This window comes from Syngnathus floridae, chromosome 6 (assembly GCF_059516105.1).
Source record: "Syngnathus floridae isolate MCC-2025c chromosome 6, RoL_Sflo_1.0, whole genome shotgun sequence".
Taxonomy (NCBI): domain Eukaryota; kingdom Metazoa; phylum Chordata; class Actinopteri; order Syngnathiformes; family Syngnathidae; genus Syngnathus; species Syngnathus floridae.
The window spans coordinates 5,021,358-5,031,622 of NC_142418.1; the positions used below are offsets into that span (position 1 = coordinate 5,021,358).

General features: G+C 44.7%; 1 protein-coding gene and 1 long non-coding RNA gene across 2 annotated transcripts; one reads left to right on the forward strand and one right to left on the reverse strand.

Annotated features, from left to right (window-relative positions):
• Positions 1–235: 235 nt before the first annotated feature.
• rgma (repulsive guidance molecule BMP co-receptor a) lies at positions 236–9,874 on the forward strand. The gene is made up of 4 exons (XM_088379487.1): positions 236–683; positions 3,465–3,580; positions 4,953–5,464; positions 7,461–9,874. Exons 1-4 carry the CDS (start codon positions 670–672, stop codon positions 8,103–8,105), a joined length of 1,287 nt encoding a protein of 428 aa, XP_088235613.1. The 5' UTR covers positions 236–669; the 3' UTR covers positions 8,106–9,874.
• Positions 2,290–3,872, reverse strand: LOC148396000 (uncharacterized). The gene is made up of 2 exons (XR_015859155.1): positions 3,643–3,872; positions 2,290–3,574 (listed from the first exon to the last, which is right to left on the reverse strand). It is a non-coding gene; the product is annotated as an uncharacterized LOC148396000 (long non-coding RNA).
• Positions 9,875–10,265: the final 391 nt, after the last annotated feature.

Below are 10,265 nucleotides of genomic sequence, written 5' to 3' on the forward strand. Positions count from 1 at the left end.
AAAATTCATAAATCAGGTCATTTACATCTCAAAGCACCACGACACTGTAAATTGAATCTGTTAATGGCCAAAACTACTTTTAGAAAGTCAGACAAAGCAAAAGGGTTTAAAACAATATGAATCCCAACCGATTTATTATTGCAACCATTCGAATGTGAACGCCGCATGCTTTAGCGAGCCTCCCTGGGAGCAACGAGGAGGGTTTCGCAGATGTGGCTCGGCGTCACGCAGTGCCGATGATTGTCTCCCTCACACTTTCTAACGAGCCATTTCTCAATATCCACACAGCGGACGGAGCTCGCCACGGAGCGGAGCAGCGCCGCGCCGCGCAGCTTCCTTCTTCTTTGCAAGTGTTTGGATTAAACGCGCAGATGTGGCCACTTGTGGGACTTGGTGTCACATTATGTGTGTTTACCGATCGACTGGCGCTCGTTTGCAAACAGCACAAGTGATTGGCTTCGCTCTGAATGAAGCTCCAGGCACTTTTTGTCTCCGCGCTGGACGTCATGTGCACGTTGGCGGATTTGTCGCGCAGAGAGTCGCCGAGTGAGCGCGATTGCGGATTACACTGACACTGGAAGCGTTTATTTGCTTAGAAAAAGCGGGGCTTTCTCAGGCAGCGTGGCGTGGGCGTCTGGTCCACCATCCTCTGGGTTCCCGGAGGACTCTATGCAGTCGCAAAGGTTGGTTCGATTTTCCCTTATTAAATGATCTTCAAAATAAATATACGCGCATTTGCAAAATGCTGGGAAATATTTCAACCGCTGCTGGCAGAAAAAGTGAATGCAAACCTGTGGAGCAGCGTTTCATTTCTCGACCATTCATCACATTTAAGGCCAATCGGTGGAAGCAGTGAAATCACCCACGACGACACCCCCCCTCCACACACACACACACACACACACACACACACACACACACACACACACACACACACACACACACACACACACATACACATACACACATACACACACACACACACACTTGTCTGCCTTTACTGCACATTTTCACGTTGGTATGCCTTAATTGCATGACAGCTGCAATTAGCAATAAGCAGGCTGTCCAATAAGGTTGACGTTTAATGACAGGTTGGGCTGTCCTCGTTATACCATGTGCGTTTGTGTCAAGGTCTCGGGAGGTCCAGTTTATTTTACAAGCGCCATCTGTTGGAACAGGCGGATTAGTCTCACTGACTGCGCGCTCAGGTTAATGCACATCATTTGGAGCTGCAGTGCTCGTCAATATATGCCTTACCGGATTTTACAGGCAGAATCACAGATTTAAACACCTTGCTCCATAAAAGCAAGTGGCTGAGATGTGATAGCTGGATCTTTTTTTGTTATTTTCATGCTGCACGGTGCCTGTAAGAGGTGCGACACAATGTGGATTCATATACATACACACACACACACACACACACACACACACACACACACACACACACACACACACACACACACACACACACACACACACACACACACACACATACACACACATAGCATCAGGCTGAGAGTATAATTGCCAAAGTTGTTATACAAAATAATGCAAGAATCCTGTTGCCTCGATTCAACCTTTGCCTGGATGACTGAGAATCTAAATAAGAGGAAAACAATAATTAGCAAGCCAACAGGCTTTTTCTTCTTCTTTTTCATGTCTTTTTTTTAAATTTCTGTTATTCATTTTATTCAAGAATTTTATTCAGTGATGCTTTTCAGCTAACGATACATTGCCTACGACCATGTTGCGCATAAAAAAAGACAAATTATTAAAAATGGCTATTGTGGTGTCATTTGGATTTCATTTAAATAATATCCCTCTCAATTAGCTAATAAAAGCATTTTTGCAGAATCGAACTGTACTAAGCATGCTACATGCTACTCTTGTTTCAGATCCATATTTAGCTTGCTAGATGATTGGTCAGGTCTTCGTGTCAATCAACCGGCCATACAAAACGAAAGCTCAATGACGACGGCTGGTGCAGATTGCCAGAAAAACCTAAGTTATTTTCTATACATGCTTGCTGCACAGCGTAGTTAACAACGTAAACATACATTGTACCTCATAATTTACCACTTAGAGATGATCCTCTGTCCAAAACGGTCGCTGTGTGGAGACTGTCACTCAAAATGATTCATATCCAAGCGCTAAGAGAAAGTCAGCAAAATTGCATCTTTGTCCGAAGGCCTGAACAATTCATCAAATGGGAGTAGATTGTTGGAGATGTGTCAGAGGAGGGCCGACCACCCTTGTTGCAAACATTTAAACCACACATGACATCTTACATCATCTTTATCATTGTATTTTTTTTTATTCAAGGTTTACCATACTTATAAAAAGAGATTATAATCTGGAACACAAACTTAATCAAATATATCAACATGTAATGTACATAAACCTCACAAAAAACATTGACTTTTGGGTGCCCTCCTTAAATTTGGGACAACCTGATGTGTGCATCAAATGACCCCGCTTGGTGTTTGTCGTGCTTTGGGGTTCTGCACTGCAGGAATGCACCTCGTGGCTCGCTTTGCGACAAATACACTCACAAATAAATAACAGTAAGTGACGTTTTTCCCCCTTGTTATTTCTTCCATTGTGGTGAGAGCCCAACGCTACGACTTTCATATTGGCTGCGTGCAACTATGCTCTAGCTATGAATAATTTATTAGTTTTATTGTGCTGGAAGCAAAATGTCATACAAAGCAAGTTTTGGTGGTTTTGCATGGTTTTACATCCAGAGCAATATTTTGTTTTTAGCTGTCTGTGCCGATTTGTACGATACATTTTCATTAATATATTAAGACAAATAACAGCCCAAAAATATTCAATGGGGAGTTTAGGGGAGTTTCCCAAAATACTTTTTTCATTCATTTTTAAAATAAATTAAGCTTCAAGGCGTGATAAAGCACAAAAACCGTATAAATATTATTTTGCGCTTCTTTGTACCGGTTGCAGCTCCAATAGTTTACAGAATGACTTCCTTTCCGATTTAATGAGTGATTTTTTGACTCTGCTGTCGTGACGTATTCATCTGAAATATAGTTTTAAAGTGAGTGCGGGGATTGAGTTAAATTCATCGTGCTTTGTGAACGCTTCAGTCGTGGAACAAGTCTACGCATTGAGGTGTAATTCGAACCGTGTGGAATGGGGGGTGGGGGGGTGGGGGATCGCGTAAGTGGGGCCCGAATGGGGATTGGTTCGCAGTCGGGTCTCCCTTCTTCCTCCCTCCCCGGCTGGCATCCACACATCTGGGGCTACCCCTGCCAGCACGCTCCCTCTCGCGAAGGAAAGAAATTATGACCCGCTCGCTCGCTGGCTTTCCAACCGCGGCTGGCTAGCTCACGTTCGGTCCACTTGCCGGTCACGAAGGGAAGTGATGAGAGAGGACGGGCACGACTTGAGACTCGTTTTCCGGACTTTTGTCAACTTGTTCCCCGCCGTGTCGCCTCTTCGACCAGGCAGAGGAGTGAAGGGCGACCCCGAGCTGGATGGATGGTTATGGGGAAGAGAGGCAGACCCTCGGCGCTTCAAGTGTGCAGAGTCCTCGCTCTCTTCTTATCACTCTTCCCTACAGGTAAGACATAACTTTGTTAGTATTTTTTCATCTTATTTATGATAGAACAACTGAACACTTACGTTCCACCATTTTTCCTTGCGTTTGAACCGGTAACATTGGCGCCGCTCAAAGTGTTGGAAATCGGCCAAAGTGTCGTAAAAGCGTCTTCAATGCTAACGATTTACGCAATTAGCGACAAATGGTGATGATTGACGACCAATTGCGCTCGGGGAAATATATTGTATACACTGAAAATAATTGTGAATTTCCCTGTGTTGGATTTGATAAGTCAGAAGGTGACTTAAAGTGAAGATGTTTTTGCTGCCTTGTTTTGTTTGGGGGGGGGGCTTTTGGGTTTTAAACAGTAGCTCATGGAAATATTTTCCCCTTACATCTGCTCATACCAAAGAGAATGGCTCAGTGTTGAGCCGTTGTTATTGCAGCTCAGTGGCCTAGTGTTAGAGTGTCTGCCCTGAAACTGGAAGGTTGAGGGTTCAAACCCCGGCCGGGTCATACGAGAGACTATAAAAATGGGACCCATTGCCTCCCTGCTTGGCACTCAGCATTAAGGTTTGGAATAGGGGGGTTAGATCACCAAATGATTCCCGGGCGCGGCACCGCTGCTGCCCACTGCTCCCTTCGAGGCTGGGTTAAATGCAGAGACAAATTTCACCGCACCCAGTTGTGTGTGTGACAATCATTGGTACTTTAACTTTAAAAATAATTTAAAAATTGTTCGAGTTTGAGTGTAAGAGAGGGAGTGGGCAATTTGATACTTGAGAGCCGCAGCCTTTTTTTAAGGCCGTGCTTAATAAGGAAAATTGGCACTGACTGGTTTAAAGTTGCTGTGGCAGAAGCTATGCTAATAAAAGCACATTTGTCACTCAAATAAACCCAATGACAGCAACGTCATGCAACTCTGAATGTTTGCCAAACCCTTATCATCATGCAACAACAATGTGGTAACGTTCTGATAGTTGAGATTGTTGCGAGATTGTCTTATTGTCAGCCGTTGAGGTTCGGAGACGCTCGTGAGTCTTTCAGGGTGTGGGAATTTATTGTGGTTTTTACACGCTCCACCAACCGAAGCATCTTAAAAGCATCGCAAGCCAAGAACATTTGTGCAACGGGCTGCCTGGATTCTGTTAACTGAATTGGCGACAAACCACACGAGTTAAAGTTGAATTGCGTGCAGTGGTTTGCAAAGGCTTTACACAGGACTGCCTTAAAAATTGTCAACTGTAAAATCTCATTTACGATTGCGGCGACGGTCAAGTGGAAATACAATACAAACCACAAAAACACTTTTACTGTATATAATGGTGCCATAACACTGCTTTGAATTAATATTTTGAGGGTATATGAATATTGTGTTGTCTCCCTCTAACAGCAAGTCTACAGTGCAAGATCCTAAAGTGCAACTCAGAATTTTGGGCCTCCACGAGCAACTCGGGGCTGGAGGAGGACTTCTGCACGGCGCTACGCGCGTACAACAGCTGCGTGCGGCGAACCGCCCGCACCTGCCGAGGTGACTTGGCGTACCACTCGGCCCAGCACGGCATCGAGGACCTCATGAGCCAGCACAATTGCTCCAAGGAGGGACCCACGTCGCAGCCACGTGCCCGCACCCAGCTCCCGGCCGCGCCATCGCCACCCGACAGCCAGGAGCGCTCGGACGGCCCGGAGGTGTGCCACTACGAGCGCAGCTTCCTGCGTAACGCCGCCCGGCCCAATTTCACGCACTGCGGCTTCTTCGGGGACCCCCACTTGAGAACCTTTGGAGATGACTTCCAAACGTGCAAGGTGGAGGGCGCCTGGCCGCTCATTCACAACAAGTACCTGTCGGTCCAGGTGACCAACACCCCCGTGTTGCCCGGGTCCTCCGCCACGGCCACGAGCAAGGTGAGCTGGCACACATGACGTTCACATTTCCTCACTCATGGACTATTGCGGTCCGCCAATTACGAACTGATTCATTTCAAAATTGAACCAGCTGTCAATTGGGATTAAAAAATATATATAATTTCCAACCTTTCCCACAAAAACACCATCATTCCAAATTGACAAAAAAAGCCTCTTGGATCTTTCTTAGCCGTCTTTGTGTGCTTTTTTTTTTCCCCCTTGGCGTAGTGGACACAATGTTTGCAAGCATTTGGTCGCCAAGCTCAATCATCTTTGCACTCCTAATCATTTCCGCAGAGTTTAATGGCCGCATGAGAAACGTCCCCGACTAGAATTCCACTGCACTCGTTGCCTGCTTTGTTGACTTTGCAGTTTATTCAAACTAGAGATGCACCGATCCGAGATCTGGATCGGATATCGGCCCCGATATCAACAAAATAGATGGATCGGGTATCGGAAAATGCAGCCGATCTGTGAGCCGATCCTTTCCTTAATCTATTGGGACGGGGGCTACGTCATATGTCAGCAGCACGTGTGCCGCATGCCACGAGAGTTTTCTAAACAAACACAAACATGGAGCGAACGAAAGAGTCAGCTGTGTGGAGGTACTTTAAACTGAACACGCCAACTAGCTCGACGGCAGTTTGTAATGTCTGCAAAGCTAATGTTGCCAGGGGTGGTGGTAGTACTGCCAGTTATAGTACTACCAATTTAATTAAGCATCTCCAGAAACACCACGCAACGGAGCACCAGGAGTTCCAGCAGTTGAGCAGATCTAAGGGAGCGGGAGGTGGACCTACACGGCAGTTAACGTTAGCAGATGCACTGCAAAGACGGGAGAAATTCCCAGGCAATAGCGCAAAAGCTATGAGAATTACTGAGAAAGTGCTGGAATCCATGGTTTTGGATGGACAACCGATGAGTGTTGTTGAAAACGAGGGCTTTCAACGTTTACTTGAGCACCTGGAGCCACGGTACAATTTGCCATCGCGCAAGTATTTTTCTGAGACCGCACTGTCAGAAATGTATGAGAAAGTGTGCGAACACATGTTTACATTGCTTGATTATTGTATTTGACCAAGTCACTTGTTTATTCTCTTGTCCTGATGCTATATTTTATTTTTCCACATGTAGAGGTATGTAGCTTGTTAAGTCAACCATAATATCGGATCGGTATCGGGTATCGACCGATACGCAAAGCCGCGGCATCGGTATCGAAACTGAAAAAGCCGGATCGGTGCATCTCTAATCCAAACTCACATGTGCGATGGGATCATTTGCACTAATCAAAAGTTCCTTAATGATACGCTATTACGTTTTTCGGCTTCTCTCTCTTGCTTTTGAAGTCATTCCACTTTCTTTTTTTCCTTTTGTAAACGGTGAGCTACTTGGAAGCAAAGCAGAGACTTGAGTGTGGACAAAAGGAAAACAGGGCAGTGAGCCAAAGGCACCTGTGCAAACAATCTGCTAAGAGATTAGCATTAGCACAAAACAAGAGGCTGGCTGGCAGGCTACAATGGAATCACGCTCACTTTCGCCGCTTTTTTTTAATTTTTGAGTATCTCACGGCCAATTACAATGAAACGTCAGTGTCCTTCGTGCACAACGCCAACCAGTTTGGCTTCATTAGCTGCACGCGACTTAGCGCCTCGCCCCCCCTCAGAGCATAGTTGCGGGGTTCACTGGCAGGTTTTGCAACGCTATGAATGGCTCGTCTTTGTGTCTGCACACTGAGGCCCGATTTTGACTGCTGGCTTCTCAGTTTTTTGGGGGTGGGCATTTACACCCCCACCCCATGTTGAGCTAGCTGAAATGTGACACTGAAGCTGGTGAGACAACATGGCATAGAAACGTTGAAGTACTTTCCTTCATATTTACAGTTGAAATTGAATTTGCATTTGGAATTAAAAAAAAAAAAATCCCATAAACAATAATGACATTTCTGTTGCTGCTTTAAAACGTTTGAAAGTTGAAATCTCAACTGTTTCTTCCACAGCTGACAATCATCTTCAAGAACTTCCAGGAGTGCGTGGACCAGAAAACGTATCACGCCGAGACGGACGAGCTCCCCGCCGCCTTCGCCGACGGCTCCAAGAATGGCGGCGAGCGGCACGGCACTAACGCCCTCCGCGTGGTGGAAAAGGTGCCCGGCCAGCACGTGGAGATACAGGCTCGCTACATCGGCACCACGCTGGTGGTGCGGCAGGTGGGCCGCTACCTGACCTTCGCTGTGCGCATGCCCGAGGAGGTGGTGCGCTCGGTGGAGGAGGACGACGGCGGCGACGGCGAGCAGGACTTGTATCTGTGTCTGGACGGCTGCCCCGCCAACCAGCGTATGGACTTCAGGAAGCTGCGCAACCAGGCAGGCAGCTTCAGCTACCAGGCGGCCAGGGCCAAGTGTAAGGAGCGTCTGCCCGTGGAGGATGTCTACTTCCAGTCGTGCATCTTTGACCTGCTCTCGTCTGGGGACATCAACTTCACCATGGCCGCTTACTACGCCCTGGAAGATGTCAAGACGCTGCACTCCAACAGCAAGCGCTATCACATCTTTGACAAGGACGCCTTCGCTAGCCGCGCCGCGGCGCATCGTTTCTCACTCCAGTTCGTCGTCACCCTCTTGTGGTGTACGTTTGCTCTTTAGCCACTCCAATGAGTCCTTAGGAATGTCCTCCTGGGATTCCATTGGCTGGGGCGGTTGAGGGGTTGCTTCATCCAACCCAAGCCAGACAAGTCCGAGAAGGGCAACATGAGGGCTTTTGATCGCTCACGGTGTCAAGCTCTTTTTTGTCGTTTTGGTGTCCCCTCCGCCGCCATGAATGTGAAAGCATCTCAGCGTATAGTCGCCTCATTCAGTGAACACCTTTCTTTTCAAGGAGCCACACTCGATACAGTTGAAAACTAATTTTCAAGACAGAAGCAAGCTTACTTCAACCCGTTTATGAAGTTTACTGTCAAATTTGCCCTAAAAACAAAAAAAAAAAATCCACAACATATTGTAAGTAGTAGTCACTGTATTGTTTGTTCGACTATTGTTACATTTATTTTACAAAGGTGTTAGGTTAAAAAAAAAAAATGCAGCATCTACAATTTTGGTTTTGCAATTAGAATGACAGACAGCTCATTTACTTTATTGGGCTACATTAAATTATTTGTCAGGCCTTGTGACACCTGAGAAAAGCAGCACTGACAAAAAAAAAAAAAAAATCTCCCAGATGCTGTGGAGATAAATGAGTCCTATTTTTTGGTTGTGTGAACGTAGGACAGTTTTTTTAGCATCTGTGGTACATTTTGTGGGCACAGTACTTGTGGGTACCCCCACAAATGGCAAAAAACAGTCCACTTGAATTTTTTACAATTGCTTAAATTAATTGGAGAGTCATACTTCATTTTTTTCCTTCCAAAAACTGCATGAATGTTCATCAAATTATTACGTATGTGGTGACAGCACTCGTGTGTAGACGTCTAAGAATTTAAAATCACAAGTTGTGAAAAAGTATGGGATGCAAAGTAATCAACAATTAATGTTAACGCTGAATTTGGTAGGGGGTGACAATTTCTATACAAAATTAAACAAATCCATGAACTTATTTTCCTTTTATGGGCTACGTAAAATGACGTGGAGTGCCCCAGGGCTTTGAGTTTGACACCCTTTCGTTTGAACCACAAACATACACTTGATGTTTTTTGTTTTTTTTTGCGGGGGTCACGATTTGAGGCAAAAAAGGTAACGATTCCCGTGGAAGTGATTTGAGGGCTTGAGTCTTTGCCAGAGAAACGAGCCTCTGTGCCAACATCATTAGGACTGAATTTTGACAGCGACACTTGTACGGGCAGCTGTTAGTCCTGATTTCAACGTGAGCTCTCGGGTGTGCTCTTATCCATCTTTGTTTGATTTTAACACTGAAGTATTTGTCACTGCTGGCTGCCTTTTTTGATTTTTTTGTTTTGGGGTGCTTTGACGACAGCAGTGATGCAATTTAAGTGATTGTAATGTGGAATCTGAATCTTGTGTTTGTAGATGTGGTTTGCATTGTGATTTTTATAGTAGCTGATGTGAGATTGTACATAAAGTGTGTAAAGTTGTGTTAATTTGACTTACTGTGAATGTGAAATATAATGGTAAGAGGTTTTTTTTTGCTGAAACATGAACAGCACACAACACAATGGTCAACTTTTGTGTTTTTTGCTGCTCATGATTGCCAAATGAACGCACTTTATGTTTTTATCCAGCTCATGTTGTTGTTGATGTTTGAAATTCAAAAGGAATTAATTATAAGAATAATAAAACAGCTGGGAAATGCCCGAAGAGATCAAACTGTATGTTTAAAAAAAAAAAGTGGTGCAACACACACACCAGCTGTTTATAATGTTAGTTATTTATTGAATAAAAGAAAATGTCTTGTTAGTGAACCCTGTCTTTTTGATGACTTTGCGAGTACGTATGTCAGTTTCTACTGCCCCCCAGTGGATGTCAGAAGACACGTTTTTCTCCAAACTGCCACTATATTGAAGGCATTTTCTTAAATATACTTTTGATGCTGATTTAACAAATTTCTTTACTTTAGGTTTTTTTTTTTTTGTCTTTGTTTGTAGGGTTGACCTATAAAAGCTTGTCCGATACTGAATTTATCATGTAATTTATAGCTATGACGTTTCAGAAAAAAAAATTGCACCTGTTGACGATCCTCACCCTTTATTTACATATTCAATATATTGCTATAGGTAGCACAATCCAAACCAACATGAACATATGCAATACTAAATTTTAAAATTTCAAGTCTGGAGTCCTGTCCTACCAGAG

Coding starts and splice junctions, on each gene's coding strand:
- rgma (XM_088379487.1), top strand. Junction 3,581..4,952: donor CTTATCACTCTTCCCTACAG/GTAAGACATAAC, acceptor TCCCTCTAACAG/CAAGTCTACAGTGCAAGATC. Junction 5,465..7,460: donor CCGCCACGGCCACGAGCAAG/GTGAGCTGGCAC, acceptor TTTCTTCCACAG/CTGACAATCATCTTCAAGAA.